Genomic DNA, 20921 nt, shown 5'->3' on the forward strand with positions numbered 1-20921 from the left:
CACAACTTGCCAAAACAGACTTACAAAATAACTATATGAGCTAAATAGAATAAGTCTATAAGCACAAAATACAATTTTACGCATTGTTAAAAAGCTCCCCACAAAGAAAATACAATGGTCAGACGGCTTTACAGATAGGTTCTAACGAACATTCTAGCATTAAATCATTTCGATCTTATGCAAACTCTTCTAAAGAACATAAAAATGAAAGACTTCCAACTTATTTTATGTGACAAGTATAATGTCGACTTCAAAATTAGGCAAGTACAATATGAGAAAAGATGATTACAGGCAAATCACAATTACAATTGTTGATGTAAACATCTTAAACTAATTATTAACAAAGAAAATTCAGCAAACTATACAAACATAATGAATCATTCCCAGGCTCATTTTATCATAGCAAACCAAGTTGAATTCAATCTCAAATAAGAAAAGACTTTCACAAAATGCATTACATTAACAGATAGAGGCAAGAAACACATGAGAATATTCATAAGATGGAGGAAAAACATTCAATAAATTTCATCATGCATTCATGATAAGATGTCACTTATTGAACTAAGAATAGAAGGTAATATCACGTCCTGATAAGGTGAACCTATGAAATACATACAATGTCCATTTTGGAAAGTAGTGAAATGTTAGAAGCACTCCATTAACATTATAAATAGCACAATACCCATTACAGGTATTACCATATCTATTCAGTATTTCACAGGGGGTCCTAACAAATGCAGTAAGAATATTAAAAAGTTATAAAATTAGAAAGAAAATATAATTCTTAGTAATTACATGTTACCAAACCATATACATAAATATCTCCAAAGAGTTTACAGGCAAATTGTTGAATTAGGAAGAAGATTTAATAAGGTCCCTGAAACAATATAAATACACAAAAATAAACTGTATTTTCTGTATACTAGGAAGAGTTAGAACATATAATTAACAATAAATATAATCCACGGTAATAACAATATATAAAGTGCTCTGACTTAAATCTACCAAAGGACTACCAAGTATTAAATAAAAGGAGACGCATACCATGCCCATGAATAGGGACTAATTAATGTAAAGATGTCAACTCTCCCAAAACTGATACAATGCATTTAAAATTAAAATGCATTGTTCTTTGTTTGTTTTGAGTAAATGTGCAAACTAATTCTAAAATGCATATGTAAGAACAAAGTCTTAAGAAAATCCAAGACAACAATGAGAAAGAAAATAAAGACTCATCTTGCCAGATTTCAAGGCTAACAATAAGACTGTAGTAATAAAGACAGTGTGGTATTGTCATTGATGTAATCAAATTTGCCAGTGGAATAGAAGAGAAAGCCCAAAGTAGCCTCCTACAAAATACAGAGACTTGATATTTGGTAGAGATGGCATTGAAGGTTAGTGGAGAAAAAAAACAAACAAAAAAACATGATTATTCAATCTTTTTAGTTTAGGACAATAGGTTATTCATACCAAATAAAAGTCAGAATAGCGACAACAATTAATATAAAGTAGATTAAATACTTATATATGAAAGACAAAATCTGTGGCAGATGGACTGTAATATGACCCCCAAATTATCCCCATCTCCTGGTACTTATGCCTTCGTGTAGCCCCTTCCTTCTGAGTATGGATGGGACCTCTGACGTGCTTTCAACCATTAGAATGCAGCAACTATGATGGGTGTCACTTTCATAATTTATGCTACATTGTTGGCAGAGTTTCTCTATTGACTGTCTTCCTGGCTTTAATGAAGCAAGCTGCTATACGGAGAGGTCCACATGGAAGCTACTAAAGGCGGACCCCAGGTAACAACCAGAAAAGTACTGAAGCTTTAGGTCCAACAATCTATAAGGTACTGAATCCTGCCAACAATCATGTGAGCTTGGAAGCACATGCTTCCCCAGTTGAGTCTCAGATGAGATTGCAGCCCTAGCCAGAAACTTAATTGCAGCTTTGTGAAACACCCTAAAGCAGAGTACCCAACTAAGTCATGGTTGACTCCTGACCTACAGAAACTGTGGGATAATCAATGCATGTTGTTTCAAGCCACTAGGTTTCTGGTAATATTGTTAGGCAGCAATAAATAATTTTAAAAAATGCTTAGGAGAAAATATAGGAGAACATTTTTAGGGCCAACATCTTGGGGAAAAAATTTTAGTAAGATGCAAAAACAGTACACATAATAAAAGAAAACACTGACATGTGTGATTACTTTCAAATTAAGAACACCTGTATATCTAAAGCTATCACAATGGTCATTATACAAAAATCAAGAAAACATAAGCCAAAAAGTTATTCACAATACATATAAACAAAATAGGATTAGTATTCATAATATATAGTAAACTTTAGTGAGTCAATAAAAAATAACTGAATAGAAAAAGGGATAAAAGAAATGACCCCAATTTCATTCCAGAAAAGAAACACACATGGCAAAAATAAAGGCTATATGTGTGAGTTTGGGTGGGTGTGTGGGTTTGGATGGGTGGGTGGGTATATGTGTACATGTGCACACACACTTGTGTTTATAAGTTCTAAGTCATTAGTAGTCAGAGAAATGTAAATGAAAACCATAAGGTGACATTCTTTTATCCCACCAGACACGGAAATATTAAAAATTCTGTAAATGTCAAGTGCAGAAGAAAATCTAGCACAGAAACTCTTCTATATTGGTGTTAATTTATACAGACAATCTGAAAAATAATTTGGCATTGTCTATAATAGTTGAGGATGTACAGATCATATTAATCCAGAACCTTTCAGCTCTAGATATATACGCTAAAAAGGAAGATTAAGTGGGTGTGGGAGGGAAGGTTCTTAGTACAAACAAACCAACAAAAAAACTAAATTCCTCACATGTACTTTATGGAACATACTTAAGAATTTTAACTAAAAATTACTTGAATTTGCAAAAACTAGAAATATCCCTAAAATCTATCAAGCAGCTAAAAGATAAGGTATGGCATGTTCCTACAATGGCATATTCATATAATGAATCACTACCATGGTGAAAATATGTGATCTCCACCTACAAACATCACATTAGACAAAATTTTGAGCAAAAAAATAAAAGCAAGTTGGATACTAATGGTACAATGTGTTACTGTGACAGTTAGTATTAGGTGTCAACCTGACTAGACTGAGGGATTCCTAGATGGCTGATGAAGCATTGTTCCTGGGTGTGTCTGTGAGGGTATTGGCAGAGGAGACTGGCATTTGAGGCAATGGACTGGGAGAGGAAAACCCACCTTCAATGTGGGGGTGAACACCATCTAATAGGCTGCCAGCAAGGCTAGAACAAAGCAGGCAGCAGAACTGGGATAGACAGGTTGCTGGCTGAGTTGGCTTGCTCTCTTTCTTTTCCTGCTGTGCCACATACTTGGCTTCCTCTCCTCCTGACCTCAGACATCAGACTCCAGGTTCTTTAGCATTTGGACTTGAACCAGCAGCATGTCAGGGGGTCTCGGGCCTTCAGTCTCAGACTGAATGCTGCACTGTTGGCTTCCCTGGTTTTGAGGCTTTTGGAATTGGACTGAGCAGTGCTACCAGCTTCTCTTTCCCCAGCTGGCAGACGACCTACTCTGGAACTTCCCCTTGTAATCCTATAAACCAATTCTCCCTAACAACCTTATCTTATTCGTTTTGTGCCTCTGGAGAACCCTGACTAATACAGTTAGTATTAAAATACAATTTACAAACATGCAAAATCATACAGTATGTTGATGAAGATAGAGCTATATATGGTGGAGCTATAAAGAAGAACAAGGAAATGATAAACACAAAATCCAGGACAGAAGTTACCTCTGGGATGGTTGATGGGAGCAGACAATGTGAAAATGGCAGGTCAGATGGAGGGCTTAACTACTAATATTAACTGCATATTTCTTACAGTGGTTGGTGTGTACACTCATGTCCATTTTATTACTATCTTTCATATTACATATGTTTCATAACATTTTGTAGAATGTGTGAGTATATGAATTCTAAATCTAAATCCCAGTTGTGGCCACAACAACGTATCAATACCATAGGGGAGGGCTTCCAAATTCCCAGCTAGGGTCAATGCATTTTTTCATTGTCAACATATTAGTGCAATCTATTTTGCATATCCAAATACCTACAGTTCAACAGAGAGGGGCAATAAAGCTCGTATATAAAAGAATCAACACAATAGTGGTATATAACTGCCTAGAGACAACTAATGCAAGGATGTGGCAACAATATCCAATAATAAACAATCACACACAAGGGCTGACTCGCTATTGAGGGTATGTGCCCCTCTAGCATAGTACTATGACACTCAGTCCTACTTCAGAGGTGCACACTCTCCCACTCTCCTCACTGAAAGGTGGAGTTTCTGACTGGAGCCTCTGGAATTTGCTCCTTGGTCCCAACATATAAGCCATGAAAAAGAAAGCATCCAAACCTACAAAGCACCAACCAAAAGATGAGATACTGTAGAATTTTACTGCTACTCAAAAGATATGTGTGAATAGCCTGTGAATTAACAGAAAAGTTCATTCTAGGTACTTAATAGTTTTATATTGATATAATCCTCTGTTATGTATGGTGTTAAGGTAATATATACATATACATTTATATGTAATTTGAATACACTTCCTCCAACTGGTTTCCATTTATTCTATCATAGTCAGTGGAGTAAATGTAATTTCTAAAACAAGCTGAGTTTATGTATACTTAACTAGAAAAAATTGAAATGGAAAAAATACAATAATGTAGACAATCACAAATATATGCCTATCAAATGAAGGTACGAATGCAGTTATGCTTAATGTTATGCAAATGGCACCTGTGGCCGGGCAGGGTGGCTCATGACTATAATCCTAGCACTTTAGGAAGATGACGGGGCAGATTACCTGAGATCAGGAGTTCAAGACCAGTCTGGCCAATATGGCAAAACCCTGTCTCTACTAAAAATACAAAAAAATCAGCTTGATGTGGTGGTGGGTGCCTATAATCTCAGCTACTCCAGAGGCTGAGGCACAAGAATCGCTTGAACCCGGGAGGCGGAGGTTGCAGCGAGCCAATATTGTGCCACGGCACTCCAGCCTGGGTGACAGGACTCTGTCTCCAAGAAGAAAAGAAAAAAAAAAAAAAAAGCTCTTGTGACATGGAATAAAACTGAATGACAGCATCAAACTTGAATTCAGAAATGTTTGTATCTCAATAAATCTCAGAAATAAGTATACTTTGGAAAAAGACAAAATATGGCTCTGGAAATGAAGATATTGAAGGTGAAGTGAAAGGCTGAATCAAATTTGTTTACTGAAATATGAAGCTTAAAAAAGCAGTATTTCTAAATCATATTAATCATTTCTAAATAATATTGTGTAATTTTTATTTTACAAGTTTGTGCAACTCAATACGGTAAGTACTAAAATAGGTGGCTGATTAGTATAGATATCTACATATCTTAACTATATATGTCCAAATTATTTGAAATTATTTTTAATATTTTCTCACTTAAAAACAGATGCATCACATTTTATATTGGTTTTTCTCTTTGGGCATATACTGTAAGAGAATAAAAGTAAATATACCTCTGCTGCCTCTCTCTCTTTCTCTCATAATTAAGACAAGAATATTGGAGATGGTCACAAAGAGGAAATAATTACTATAATTAATTTACATACTTTTTGAAAATCCTTGCGCCAACTTTGAGGGAGTTTACTGATAGAAAAATGAAGATTTAAAATTAAGAAATTTGCATAAGACCTCAGAACTAGTAGATACCGACTAGGGGATTTGTACTTATTTCTAATTCCAAAGATCATTATTAAATATAAACTTGTTGTGTCTATTACATTTTCAACGGTAATGTCCCCCTTCAAATTAAGGATGAAAATGGGGGAAAGGTAAAAACAAAGCTTGTGAAAAACCCACCAGTACAACCTGCTGCTTGTACAGAGAAAACCTTATGCCTCTTAAGGTAATGAAATTTTAAGTTTGTGTGTGTGTATACAAGCATGTATCTTTTTATTCATGTGTTCAACAATAGGATATTTTAGATAGTTTTATAATTACTGTTAGGAAACAGTCAAAATAACAACTGGATATGTGTACATTTCAGTTTACTTCGGTAAATCTAGAGAGATAATCAGAAGTTAGTTGGTGTACATAAGCCAACTGTAAGCATGTTGTGCTCCAGTTAGCACTGAACTAGCCAGGGTGCCCAGATTAATGTTTAAAAATAACAGTAAAGACCTTCTGTTTTGTTTATGTGGGGTTAACTTGTAGTAGCTATATCCTTTGTATGAACTTATATTTTAATGTGTATCCCCTCAAAGCAATTTCATCATTTCTTGGTTGTACTGTGTTTTTATACGTATAAATCTCCCTTCAATGTTAAGTGAAATATTGCATTAAAGCATCAAATTAAAATGGTCCATAAAGTTAAAATAACCATATTTTAAAGTTGCAAGCAATGTAAACAAATCTAGAGAAAAAGTAATCTTTTGGAACAGAGTGAAGGAATGAACATATCATTAAAACAAAAAAAAAAAACAAAAATCAATAAAACTTGGCATTAATTTTTCAGTATAGTACAAGGGTTTGGAGCATTATTTGCATCGTGCAATGAACAAAGTAAAAATAAACTTATTGTTCATCAAGGGGTGTCAGATTTTAATGCAAGGATTGAAAAGTTTATGTTTCTCATTTAGCAAATGAGAAAAGTGCCAGTAATAGGAGCCAAATTGACTTCCAAAAAGAGAAACAAGGAGCATTAAAGATGTTGCATGACCATGAATATTTCCCTCTTTAAACCATAAAGAATAATCTATATATCCCGAGGTCAGAAACAGAGCAAAACACAATATATGAGAGGACACTGGCTTATCTAGGACATTTGAAAACCTGAGACATTAGGTGAAATTCAACATCAGTGTTAATACAGTTGAAAGAAAAATTACATTCAAGAGTCAGCAATACAGAAATCGTTTAAAGAAATAGTATAAAATAGAAAGAACAATTGCCATGTACTGTGAAACAGTATCGGCTTAGATTATAATTTATCTTTCTGTTCTACCAAGTATCATCTTGCCTAATATTTCAGTCTTTTAAAAAGTTGATACAATAATTAACACACCATTGTTATTGGAATGATTTTCCTTCAGTACTTTATTTGCTGTGTTCAGATTTAGGGTTTCTCCTTTCTTCTCATTTCACTCCTTTCCTCCCTCCTTTGTTTCCTTTTTCTGTCATTATTTAGAAGACAGGGAAAAGAACAACAGATTGTTGTTTTTCCCCTAAAACAAACTCTATTTGAATGTATTTGATCAACTGTTAGTCACAGAATTCACAGCATTCGCTTCTACTTGGTATAGCCTCCTTTATGCTGGGAAATTTGTGAAAAGTGGAAAAAGAATGTTTCTTTTTAGTTCCCTCTAAACTGTCAGCTTCATGGAGGTAGAGCCCATGTATACTTTGTTCACCATTGCATTCCCAGGATTGAGAGCTGTGCCTGGAACTTTAGATCTGGAGGTTCTCAGGGAGGGGGAGAGAAGGAAAAGAAAAGCCTGACAGAGCCTGAATCAAATACACTGAGTTGTCCATCTTACTGCCATTACTAGCAATGGTCTACACACAGGCCAGTCAGACCACACTCAGGCCTTTTTTTCTCTCTCTCTCTCCAGGGCATTCCTTGATATTCAAATACAAACCAAACTTGGGGTAGTTGAGTGAATGGGAATGGCAAGAGTGAGTTTCAGTGGTTTTATTCTATTTGCACTTATGGATAACCCAGAATCTCTCTTAGAAGATTGATGGGATGTGCTGTGAGAAGTATATACTCAAAACCTAGTGGTGATCGCTACTCAAATTTACCTATCATAATTCCCCCTAGTTAATTGATATGTTAGAATGTTAGGGAACCTTACCTCTGGAAGTAGTGTTATATTCCCTTCTATTAAAAGAAAAAAAAAAAAAAGCATCTTCAATGTGCTAACCTTGTGCATCACTTTAGTGATGTATACCTCAAGTAACTTGCAAGAAGTTTCTTCTTTTTCCTCATAACCATGCTGTTTCAGAAATAAATAAGCCATGTCTACTATAGAACAGCTACCACTTCTTGGGGCTTTTCCTTGGGTGGTAATCACTACCTTGCATGCCCCTCCTCTCACTCTTTCTCTTCCTGATGAATTCCTAAGAGTTTCAAAGTCTCTAGAGAGATTGCCAATTCCTCACTGAGCATATTCATAGTCAAATGATTTTTATGTTCTTCCTTTATGCTAATCAGTACCTTGACAGTAGATACACTGATTGTTCCTTTTATTCAAAAGTACCCGTTGATTCAAAAGTAACAAAAGTGTGGTGAATAGGCAAATAAATAATGAATTATAAGTCCATTCAAAATTCCTTCAAAAAACTTTAGAACTGAAAAAACATGTGCCTAAATCTTGGTCAAACCACTTATCAGCTGATTTGCTTTGGACAAATCACTTGAGTTTCAAACATATATGTAAAATAACTACTTGAGAGAGTTGTTGTGAGGATTGTAATGATACACAAAAACCTTATGATTCAATGTGCAGCACATATTAAGTGATTAATTCATGACAGATCCTTATCCAAAGTAAACCAATTATTGACAATTCAGTCAACATTTAAACAGGCAGTAAACAGCCCACATATTAATTGTCTTGATATCTTAGGGAACCTTACCTCTGGAAGTAGTGTTAAATCCCTTCTATTAAAAAAAAAAAAAGCATCTTCAATGTGCTAACCTTGTACATCACTTTAGTGATGTATACCTCAAATAACTTGCAAGAAGTTTCTTCTTTTAGTGATATCATGCCTGAATGAAGATCTTACCAGTAGCAGGAGGGGCAGATGTAGAATACAGATTCTTGATACAGGTACATCCTTGCCATTTAGAAAGTTGCAGTCAGGACCTGGAATTAAGTTAGGGGAACAGAGACTCGAGAGTCAGGGGTTGGGGGAGGTGGAGAAGGACCAAGTTCAGTTGCTAAAATTCTGGGTTTGGGTATCGGTATTCAACTTGTCCTGCATTTTCCAACTGCTGGTTCCTCAGCTCCATACAAAATCTTAATAGCATTACTCAAAGACCTAGGGAAAAGGGGTATGATAAAATTATCCCAATCATAGACAAGTTGCTTTTAGCTTTTTATTTTTGTATTAACAGGAGTCTTATTACATATAGGTCTGATAAAACTGGTTTATGATCTTCAATCTGTTTCCAGTGCTGCATAACTAGATAATGTATGAAGGAAAAACGACGACGAACAAAAAACCAATTGCTTGGAAGACTTAGTTGAATCTATCCATGAAAACAGAATCAATTAAACATGTATGTGTTACTTAGACTAAATATAAATAACCCATGTAAATGGTAGCTCGAACATCTCAAGTGTTTCAGAGAATGTTAGAATCTATTGTTTGAAGTGTCTATTGTACTCTATGCAAAAATCCAAAGTCATTTGCGTCTTTAAAAATGATATGGATAATTTTTCTTCCCAAATGAAGTGAAATCATGATTAATCAGATATATCAGACAATTTGATCAACATTTAAATAAGCAGCTAATAGCCCACATATTAAGTGTCTTGATATCTTAGAATGTCAGGTACCCTTGCCAGGTGTGGTGGCTCATGCCTGTAATCCCAGCATTTTGGGAGGCCCAGGTGGGCAGATCACGAGGTCAAGAGATCGAGACCAGCCTGACCAATGTGGTGAAACGCTGTCACTACTAAAAATACAAAAATGAGCCAAGCATGGTGGCGTGCACCTGTAATCCCAGCTATTCAGGAGGCTGACGTAGGAGAATCGCTTGAGCCCGGGAGGCGGAGGTTGCAGTGAGCCGAGATGAGACCACTGCACTCCAGCCTGGGCGACAGAGTGAGACTCCATCTCAAAAAAAAAAGAATGTTAGGTATCCTTACCTTTGGAAGTGGTGTTATACTGCATTCTATTTATGCTTTTTCCTAAATCAACAAATGAAAACGTTTCTATTTCTGATCAAAGTTAATCAAGCCAAACAAAGCAATTCAAAAATTATCATTAATATTTACTCACTTAAAATTGTGATATACTTTGTATACCAAGAATGCCAAAGATACTTGGTGATGTACAGAAATCGTTGCTGAACAAATATGCCAACCAAAAGTAAGTGGTGGAGGAGGTTCTTCTTTGAATACATTTGCAGAGGGCAATGTAGCAAGACCTGGGAATTTTGATACAAGGAAGGATTGTCCCATTCTTGTCAGGCTTTATTAGTTATTCTCTATGTAAAAGGACAATCAAATGTCTAAAATTGTGGTGTCCACACCTAAACGTACATATTGTTGTGTCATCACTTTGTTAAAATTTAAATTTTAAATTAAATTCTACAAACTAAATCTATGCAGATTTAGGTTCTTTCTCCTGAGCAGATTTTCCTATTTCCTCTGAGTTTTCATTAAATTAAACTCTGAATATGGCCTTTTTATTTCATCTTGAGTAAATCTATGTTGTTTGAAAATTTAAAAAGCCAATTATCATTATATTTGTTACTTCACTTTTGTCAGCAAAATTAATAAGTCCTTTCAAAATTTTAAAATTTCAATCCTATTATTGTAATAAAAGCAATTATCTCAATTAGGCCTATGTTTGGGGAAGTTAATGTACAAAAAGACGGATGTTACAGATAAGAAATTTTGTAAGTGTTTCTTTCAGAAGTATCAGATAGTGATAATCCCTCTTTTAATTATTTCAAAGAACAAAAATAAGAGTAGAAGCTATTTAAAATTTTCCTAGATCACCCTAAGGGTGCAGGACCTGGGAATGTGCTGGGAGAGTCAATCCCCTTAGGAATTCAGTTTCTAAGGCAGGGGTCTCAGGCACCATCACATGCATACATATCCAATGGATGTGTCACCCGCTCACCCATACATAACATTCCTTACAGAACAATCTGTGAGTAGACGCTTTCTCCAGCAAACTTTCTATTTTAGAATAACTAAACAGTAGGGTTCATGTCTAAAATTTTCCCTTGGGGTGGGAGTAGGTGAGTACAGAAACAAGTAAATACAACTCTGTATTGCCATGTGGGGGTGAAAGCTGGGATACATTGTAAAGATCATTTTCGTAAGCCTGTACCTTTCTTTTGCTATCAATGACATGTTCCCATATTCATTCTCAATGTAACTCATTTTCTTTTTCATTTTCTGTAACTCTTCTTTCCCTATTACTCCACATACTCCATCTGGCCTTCTCCTGCCAACAGGTACATTTCTTTTTCTTTTTCTTTTCTTTTTTTTTTTTTTTGAGGCGGAGTCTCGCTCTGTCGCCCAGGCTGGAGTGCAGTGGCGCATCTCCACTCACTGCAAGCTCTGCCTCCCAGGTTCATGCCATTCTCCTGCCTCAGCCTCCCGCGTAGCTGGGGCTACAGGTGCCCGCCACCACGCCCGGCTAATTTTTTGTACTTTTTTTAGTAGAGACGGGGTTTCACCGTGTTAGCCAGGATGGTCTTGATCTCCTGACCTCGTGATCCACCCGCCTCAGCCTCCCGAAGTGCTGGGATTACAGGCGTGAGCCACTGCACCCGGCCGCCAACAGGTACATTTCTGTATTGTCTGTACAATGTTAAAATAAAGGGAACAGTAGTTTCTGCTTTCTTGCTTGCTACCTGCATGCAATTGTAATTCCTACCTTGATCAGATCTAATACTACTGACAATCCAGACTTTTTATATGTGATCTGATTCACGATCACATATCCTAGGAATTGAAAGTAAACACTGAGATTCTGCCCAATAATGGAAATAGTGTTATCACCCATGTAGCATGCAATATTCATGTAGATATCATCCAAGTAGCATTTTATATGCTTGCCGGTAACTCTGAGATAGAATGAATAATCTTTCTTGAGATTACTAGTGTAGATTCAGGTCTTCAGTGCCCTCTCAACCTACATTCACATGAATTTCATTCATTTTGAAATTACAGAGGGACAATCATGAGAGATATGAGAAGGAATATGTTGGGGAGTGGGGGCAGTCTCCACTCACAGTATAGTGGAAGAAAAATGACAGCCAAGTTAGGTTTAGCTGGAATGTAACATATCCACAGCTTTATCACTCTGGAGGCACATCTTGACATAATAACAACTACTGAGAAAGAACCACTTTTATCTAGGTCAGAATGACAGACTCCCAAGTGTTAGAGAGCTTGGGGGAACCACAGTTTGAAACATCAGGAAGAAGACTGCAATCTGTACAGAGATTTTCATCAAGTCTCCACACTGCCTTATGTTTTCATCCAATACATTGTAATTACTCCACTGGCTTATAATGGCATAGCATTTTGATTTCAGAGCCTACCAAAATAAAATAAACCACACTTTATGACGACTACATTTATAATAAGATGCAGATGGTAAAGGAAACAGATGCCTCTGACATCATCTCCCATTTGCTTTCAACTTTTGCAGACACTGGCAGTCTGTAAACTCATTCAAAGGGATGCAAGATAAGTCAGGCAGTTTTCCAATTCTGTTTCCAGTTTAAAAAGACACTGCAGTGGCACTACTTTGAGTCACAGAGTGTTAATTCCAGAAAAATAAATTTGATTCTAAGTCTGTGTCAGTCTTTAATGCAAAATTAATCAACTGGGGGGAAAATGCCCCACAATATTGAGAGTTCAGCAATTAGTAACTACTGATTGTTTTGCTTGACAGTGACAGAAAGGATAGGATGGGAGTGATGTGATGGCGAACAGCTGTAGCTTCAGGGAGGATAAAAAGTGAAAGGAGAGTTTTAAACAGACAATCATGTCTAAAATAATCTACCAGCCCTTGCCACCCAGATTGTTCAAAGACTTATTCCTTATATTTCTAAGTAAAAAACTTCAAGGAGGCTTTTAAAGTCAGTTTCTGACCTCAAAAAAACATATTCATTCTGTATTTCCATCTGTATTTCCCAGAAGAAATCCTATAGTTCTGATAGGAGCTTTCACCATTTCCTCAGTGATATCACTGAACATTAAACACAGTAAAAGAAATTTTTTTTCTTTGTGCAAGATAAGTGTGTCAGAAGACCTTTTCAAAAGGATAAGGAACTTTTGTAGTCCATCTTGAAAGCAAGAGATGCGTGGGTAAAGCAGCAATTGCAAGGCCTTTAGCAGTGTTTGAGGTCTCTAGATAGATTAGCACAGTTACAGATGAAGGGGAGTTAGATAAAAACTTTTAAAATTTTCCCATCTCCCCTGACCCCATGATATAACTTCATCTACCACTCTGTAGCAGAAACATTTTAGCAGACAAAATTTTCAGAAACAAAGGCAAGGGAGGTGATGACATAAAAATAAATCCTGCTAGGCCAAATATGGTGCCATTTTTTAAAACAATCTCTCTGTGCAAATAACACTGAACACACATACACGCGTGCACGCACACACACACTAAAGAATAAACAAACTCTTCTGATTCATATCCACAAAGTGGGTTGGTAAGTATTATTAGTGCAAATTTCTGCTGACCTGCAGCATTTAGTCCATAAACTTTGGATATCCTAGGCGATCCATCAGAGTCCAGCAGATGTTTTCAATTAGTTTAATTTCATCTCTAGGCAAGTTCTGTTTCCAAACATTAGTATTAGTTGGTGATATTTCCCCTTCATAGGGAAGGTAAAAAAGGTTTGTAGAGGTGGCAAACAATATTTGGTTTAAACTAGCAGGAGACAAAGGAATTCCAAGAAAGGCAAAAATCCTTTCAGTAGTTTTCTGAGGAAAATGCACAATATCTTCAAACTTGACCAGCTGGTAGCTAGTAGGCAGCAAATCTGTATTTATTCTCAAGGCTGCTGCTGTATTTGCTAGCCACAAGTGAGACAAGAGGGACACTGCATTTGATTTGGATTTTGATAATTCTTTCCTCAATGGTTCATACTCGAAAGCATAACCCGAATTTAAGTTACATTTGCCTTTACCTCCCTCTATTTTAAACAATTTTGCTAAATGCTCTGGTACATTCTTCAAAGAATAAAGACTTGGTTTACTATTGTACAACATTGAATAAATCCATGCCCGAGGGTCTCTTACTATGTACAATGCCCTCATCGAAGCTCCTAAAACTTCCTGAAAAAAATGAAGCTTTAACGTCCAGCTTCCACTGCTTAAACTGAGCACAGGACGTGCACTTGGGTAGTAAACCAGGTGTCTCCTCAAAGCCCTAATATATTCAGCATCTCTATCAAAGGCGCCTTTCATTTGACTTCTTTGTTCTGGCAAAGACTCTCTCCTTTTAAATTTTCTTTTTTTGTCCTTATTCATTGCAAAATATTGGGCCAGTTTACCCCTATTGGGTTCATGCAGATGGATGTTTTGCAAATGTAATTTTGTGTCCTGGACTAAAGACTGCAACCAGCCTCGGAGTAAACGAAAATGCCCACTGCGGATATCTGACACCTTCCATTCACAAGCATCTACAAATGAGTCGATTTCCAACTCAGTTTCAGGAATATCAATGTAGGCTGTAGGAACCCTGATGTAGAGAAAATCACTACTGTTGAAAAAAAGTTGTTTGAGAATTTCAGCTCCTGAACCAGGAAGTGAGGTAATGACAACATCAGGAAGATCCATGTGGTGCCCTTCAGAAGACAAAGACTTCTTGCTTCCCTCAGCCTCTGTCCTTGTCCATTTTGCACAAATGGGCTGACTACAAGTGCTCCACACATCCAAAAGCTCAATAAACCACAAGGCAATAACAAGTATTAATATCCATCGCATTAGTTTTCTAAAAGAAAGGTAAAAACGCCATTGGAAAGTTAAAATCACCAAGCTAATGCACAAAATTAATCCAACTGCTATATTAAATTTAAATCCAAAGGGGAAAATAATCCTATCATGTCTTACAGGCTTTACTATTGCTTGAGTGCCCAAACCAAATCGGGTTATTTGGCCTTGATCAGCCACACTGGCAAAGCCACCGAATCCCAGATAATTGAATCTTGTCTTCAGGTTATGGTAATCAGTTACAATAGAAACAACATGTTCAGTATTATTGACATTGAGAGAAATCTGAAGTCCAGGATTGGAACTATCAATAAATCTGCAGCTGGAGACATTGATATATGGCCCATAAAAGACATATGCAATTCTTGTGATTGTGGATTCCATCTGAAAAGTAACATTAACAAATTGAGTCCATCGTTTTTTAAATTCAGCAGCTTGCTCTGCTTCCTGTATACTGGCCATGGGACTATTGCCATGATGATCAAACCAAAACATTTTGTAATGTGCATCCCACACATCCATCATGGCACCATTATACCTATTCATAAACTTATATGGGATATATTTAAAATCAATATCCAAATTATGAAAGAAGGCACTGACAGAATTTATTGGGGAATCTTCTTGCCTCTCAATATGATCAACAACTAGCAGAGTTTGGGAATTTAAGAGAAGCAAAGCACGATATACACTTTTCAGTCTCATTGCTGAAGAATAAGCAGACACGGCTTCCCCACTCACAAATACCATTTCCCCATGTTGAGAGGCAGTGATTATTTCCCCAGCTGCATCACCAACCTCCTCGCCAGTCCACTTAAGCCACTGCGCACATTCTCCCAGTTGACCTTCCCAGGGCTTATTACACTGGCTTGAGGGTGATGGAGCAAACACCAATACATTGTTAAGGTGGCTCAACTTGGGTCCATAGAGAGCTTCAGAAACAAATACTTGTCCATTGGGGGCAAAAGTAAATGAGTTCTGATCTGGATGCTCATGTCCTGGGTTAAAACTTCTCCACCCATCAATCCAGGAATATGGCTGAAAATGAACTATGTCATACACAGCTCGTCCCCCCAGCTTCCCAGATTTAAAAGACACAAAGGTGTTGGTCTGTGTGTTTGGCAACCCAGCCCCATAAGTAACCACACCCCAGTTAGGGAATGTGTGTATTTTTGCAGTACCATAATCAGCAGGTGGCTGTGGTGTGAGCTGGGGATCATACCAGATGTATTCAGTGTGAAGAGTACTCCACCTTTGGGCAGTTGAAGGAACCATCGGTCCATCTTTAGGTCGGTGCTTTCTAATTTGCTGAGCTAACCAATTTCCAGCTCCATTCTTTAAGATGAACTTATCCAAGAAAACTAGCTGGCTTTCTGGACCATAAAACCAATTATAATTGGAATCTGCTATACCCACAGTTCTTTGGAAGCCAGGTAAAAGGGTGGCATAATAGAACCAAAAGTGCATCTTTAACCAGTTATTATCCAAGTTGTTGATATTAAAATGGCGCTGGGCCAGAAAAACATACTGTGTGACGGATTTAGCTGTGTAGCTTCCATAGGCCACACCTTCATCCAAAGAACCATCAACAATATGATTCAATAGAAACATTGTCTTTTCCATGACATCCACTACAGCCTGTTTCCATATATTTGCTTTAGATCCTTTATCTACTCCAGTCACCAAGGCCCCTGTGAGTAATGCTATCATATTAGTGGCTTGGTGGTTATGGAGAAGCTGTTTGCCCCACGAGCGGACCTTGGAATACTCGTACATTTCCTCAGTAATAACCCATATTTTTTCCAGGTATTTTTGTCTTCGATGATTATCTAATAAGTTATATAAAAAGTCAAAGGCAGTGGCAAAACCTGTTAAGGAATGGCCAATTGGAACCTCATCTCCTGGTGCATTCTCTACTAGCCAGTCTTTGTAGCCAACCATCCTGTCCATATATTCCAAGACAAATTCAAAGGCAACTTTGTCTTCTGGGCATAACAAACAGTACAATGCTAAAGGAGGCAGATTGTTACCATAAATTTCATTCCACTTGGCAGCAAAATCAGCATGCTTTGGTGGAGGTAGGTAGTATGTTGGGTTGGACAGCATAACTGTCACTGCACTTCTGATAGCTCTAAAAAGATGCAAATGGCTTGTGCGAGACTTTTGTCTCATTGCTTGGATTTCTCCAGCATCAAAATATAAACTTGGATGAAGCATACTTTTCTTCAGCTTTTGGTTGGGTCTGAAATCTTGCACTTTCTGTGTTTTAAACTGATCTATATCATCTGTGAAAACTGCCCATTCGGAATAATTGCTCACAGATTCCTCAAAAGTAGAGAAAGCAAACATTAATAATGCTAAGAATAGTAAATGTCCTGTAAACATTAACGCCATGATCCATGGGGGAGCTCCTCACTTAGGCATACATGTCAGATATGATGCTCAATGTGTTTCCCATCTGGTTAGTATAAAACATACAGTAAAGGCCTTGATAAGACAAAGACTGTAAATCTGATATGCTGTGAAATCCAGCTGACATTCAGTACATTTTAAGCAAGTGCAGTTGCCAAAAAGAGAAAACTTAAATTGTATATCTCTGTCCCTGGCACAGTTTTGCTTCCAGTAAAACTTTGAATAACGTTAAAATCTCTAATTTTTCCATAATACACAGGGAAGTGATACAGGTAAAAAACACTATGAATTTAGCATTTACCTCCTTTACTTAAATCTATTTAACACAAAGAGTTGGAACACACATTGTAAAAAAAGAGAAAAAGCACTCCAAAATTCAAATTAAGAGTCATTTCTAGCACAGAAAACCATCACTGGTGATAAGCTCACCACACATGTATGATGCATTTGTGTATGTTTGCCCAAAGAAGATGATGAAGTACTGACATTCTTCGAGTGAGTGGACTCAGTTGTCATTCCTCTCAACTTTTTATACTTCTTGTCTTGTGAATACATTTTTCTTTCATTTATGAGAGAGAAACATCCTCAACAAGTGATCAAAGTCTTAGTTGGTTTTTAAAAATTCAAAATTCTTGCCTTCATTTCAAATATTTTTCAGGCTTATTTACTCATCAGCCTATTATGACAAAGAGAAATCATGTTCACATCTTCTTTTATCAGCTTCATGTGTATAAACATAAAAATGTAATATCTTCAGTCACCTAGATACTTCTCGTCCGATCATGAAGTAACCGCCAACGGGGAAAGAAAATTCCCCTTTCAGCAACAGTGAGGTCTCTCTTCTGCTCTTTTTTCATGACACTTTTCTGGGGATGGGGGACAAAATAAAAATTCTCTGAGGCTTCAGGTATGCTGAGAATGAATATAAACTGATGACTTAAACATTCTGCAATCACTTAATAGAAATTTTAGAATCACAGTAAAATCTCATATTATCTGCAACCTAAGCTAGGGCAAGTGATTTTTTTCTTACCCATTTACACGCACTTATTTGGAAACCAGTGACCGTCAGCAGAAGACAAGCAACTAATAATACAAAATATACAAGATAGAACTCTCCCGACAATATCTATAGTTCAACGCCACTAATGTGGCTTCAGTCACTTAAAAAATGTTTGTATTCAAATGCAGTTTACACAAAGATGAGTCCTGCTATCCTTGTTATTTCTTGTTCCCAAGGACCGAGGGACAAAAAACTAAAAGTTGAAAAGATCTTTTTTTTTTTTAAATTCCGGGGGAAGGTTTAGAGTTCATGGGATCAGAAGGTATCTTCCTAATGAGAACTACTCGGACCAGTCACTTTTCTCGGCGGGGTAACCGCGAATCGTGACCAGGCGCCAAGCCGAGGGGCGGTAGCTCCGCGCTCGGCGCTCACCTGTGGCCGAGTCCCTGTCCTCAGGTGGAGCCGCCAGAGGGAGCTCGGACCCCGGTGTCGAAAGACGCCTCTCCGTGCCCGTCCGCGGCTGGAAGAACCTAAGCAAGTTTCAGTCTTGGACAAGTCTCCCCTCTGTAGGAAACATTCAGGCTAGGAGTTTCCTGATCCGCCCCGCCTGTTGCATTTTTTCACTGGCGTCCTCCGACCCTGCCGCCCCCATTCTCCGCTCCCCGCTCTGGGGCTGAGTGAGGCAGGATGGCGAGAGACCCGTGAGCCACCAAGTCCGCTTACCTCAGGCAGATCCCGACGGGGGCTCGGCGCCGCACTGGGCCCCAAGGGAGACGGAGGTGGAGAGTTCCAGAAAACTGCTCTGCACGGCGGGCCAGGCTCCCGCGGGGCTCCGCAAGACCCCCGCGTCGTCTCCCGCGCTACGGCAGGCGCTGCCCCAGCTCGGTCTCCTCAGCCGCGCTCGGTCCCCGCGACCCGCACGGCCCGGACACGCCCGCCCTCAGGAAACGCCGGACGCTTGTGGGGGCAACCACGGACCGCAGGACAGAGACCCGCGGGCGGCGGGTTCTCTCGGTGGCGCCGTATCCAGAGCAGCGCCCGCGTCCCCAGGCGGTGATGTCGCCGCGACCGAGGATCCTCTGTGCCAGCTCCGGCCGCGCAGCCCGGGGAGGGTGAGAGACGGCGACGCGGGCCGGCAAGCGGGGGCGGGGCGGAGGCAGGACGGGGCGGGGTTGAAGGAGGGGCTGAAGGCGGGGCCTCAGGGAAGGCGAGAGACAGCGACGCTGGCTGGCGGGCGTGGGGCGGGACGGAGACAGGACAGGGCGGGGTCAGAGGCGGGGCTTCGGGGAGGACGGGAGGAGCCGTGAGCAGGCCGGCGGCGGGCGGGGCGGGGCCGAAAGCAGGTGAGGCGGGGCCAAGCGCCCCGGGTTTCTAAGCGGAGAAGCTCTGGGCGTTTGTGTTCTGGGCTTGCAGCGGTGGCCGCGCGCTCCCGGAGGAGTCGAGCTGGAGGAGGGGACAGTTTGGGAGTGCGAGAGTCTAAAGACGCTGCCAGGCTGGCGTTAAAACCTTTTGGTTATGGGAGGACGACAACTATATAATAGAGCCATAGTGGGGGCTGTGGGATTGACTCAAATGATGGGAGGAGCTGGAGTGGGAGGGGATAAGCCCTGGGACGACAGAAATCATCCTTTCGGAAAGAGCAAGGGCTGGGGAAGGAGGGAATGAGCACTCCCTTGGAACTGAGAGGCAGCCTGGCTGAGCTTGCTGTCCTTTGGAAAAGCAAAACCGAAATACCCAGATTAATATAGGAGGACAACTTCTGTAGCCCAGATGCTAACAAAGATCAAGGGAAAACAGAAAAGACTAATCAGCTTTACTGATGGAAAACAATTTCTCAGGCAGTATAAATAGGGGAAGCATGGGACAAACAAGTAGAAGGAGCCTCTTATTTAAAAATGGGACCTGGTATTCGGTAAAGACCTACATGCAGACAGGAGAAGGCAGTGTGCCCCGGCTACTACGACATGTGAGTGCAGTGCCAGGGCGTGGAAATCCTAGGCAGGCTGGGACTCCTGTTGCACTCCACATATGGAGCTTCTCACAGATAGCTGAGATGACACTTTGGCATAAGCCAACCCAAGCTCTGACCTCAAATGTAAAAAATAATAGCTTAGTAGTAATAAAAATACAGGGAAATATCAAGCTTCACAAATGAACAATTCCATTCTCAGTTGGGGATTAGTAACACATTCAGTCTCTTCATTTCCCATACTATTTTGGTAATATTTAATAAGATAGATTTTAACATTTTAAAAATAAATGTCTTGCTTAGATCATTTACTGCTGAAAATCAAACAGTAGACGACTGCTAGCAGAATAAATTTCAAATCATTTAACTTTGAGGTGAAATGTGGCCTCTAACTCCTCATCACTCTTCTGTTTTGGCCCCGTAGTAACCCTCGCCCAGTCCAAATAGCCACACTTGCTTTTGCTTGGGTGCTTCAGTAACTATGCTTATTCCATTCTTTCCCTCACAGTGTCCTTTACCCAACCACCCCACTTACTAGTTAAAATTCTTCTGACTGTTGAAATTATCTGATCATCCTGGTCTCAACTCAGATGCTTACATTCTTCTGTAAATAACTCCTAAGTTTCCCTAGCCAGAATGTATTACTCCAGAACTATATCATTTGTACCTATATTCGGCCGTTTAGGTTGTTTATTTTCTGTTTTCTATTTCAACTGGTTGACTCCTGTACCCTATTCAAAACTCCTTCAAGTCATGAGTAGCACTCAAGTCCCCTTTGTAAGTACTATAT

At 38.9% G+C, this 20921-nt stretch overlaps 2 protein-coding genes across 2 annotated transcripts in view; one reads left to right on the forward strand and one right to left on the reverse strand.

Annotated features, from left to right (window-relative positions):
• Positions 1 to 220: 220 nt before the first annotated feature.
• Positions 221 to 19670, reverse strand: DSEL (dermatan sulfate epimerase like). The gene is made up of 2 exons (XM_003827283.7): positions 18886 to 19670; positions 221 to 18025 (listed from the first exon to the last, which is right to left on the reverse strand). The coding sequence occupies exon 2, from the start codon at positions 17139 to 17141 to the stop codon at positions 13503 to 13505; it is 3639 nt and encodes a 1212-aa protein (XP_003827331.3). The 5' UTR covers positions 17142 to 18025; positions 18886 to 19670; the 3' UTR covers positions 221 to 13502.
• LOC134729224 (uncharacterized) overlaps positions 17140 to 20921 on the forward strand; it is a 386592-nt gene continuing 382810 nt past the window's right edge. The window contains exons 1-3 of the mRNA XM_063597284.1: positions 17140 to 17208; positions 18554 to 18717; positions 18891 to 19274. Of these exons, the coding sequence (XP_063453354.1) occupies positions 17140 to 17208; positions 18554 to 18717; positions 18891 to 19274 (617 nt within the window). The remainder of the gene's footprint in view (positions 17209 to 18553; positions 18718 to 18890; positions 19275 to 20921) is intronic.

Source organism: Pan paniscus, chromosome 17 (genome assembly GCF_029289425.2).
Source record: "Pan paniscus chromosome 17, NHGRI_mPanPan1-v2.0_pri, whole genome shotgun sequence".
NCBI classification, from domain to species: domain Eukaryota; kingdom Metazoa; phylum Chordata; class Mammalia; order Primates; family Hominidae; genus Pan; species Pan paniscus.

What these genes read in the sequence shown, in the direction of transcription:
- DSEL (XM_003827283.7), bottom strand. Translation starts at nt 17,141, where the DNA reads ATGGCGTTAATGTTTACAGGACATTTACTATTCTTAGCATTATTAATG.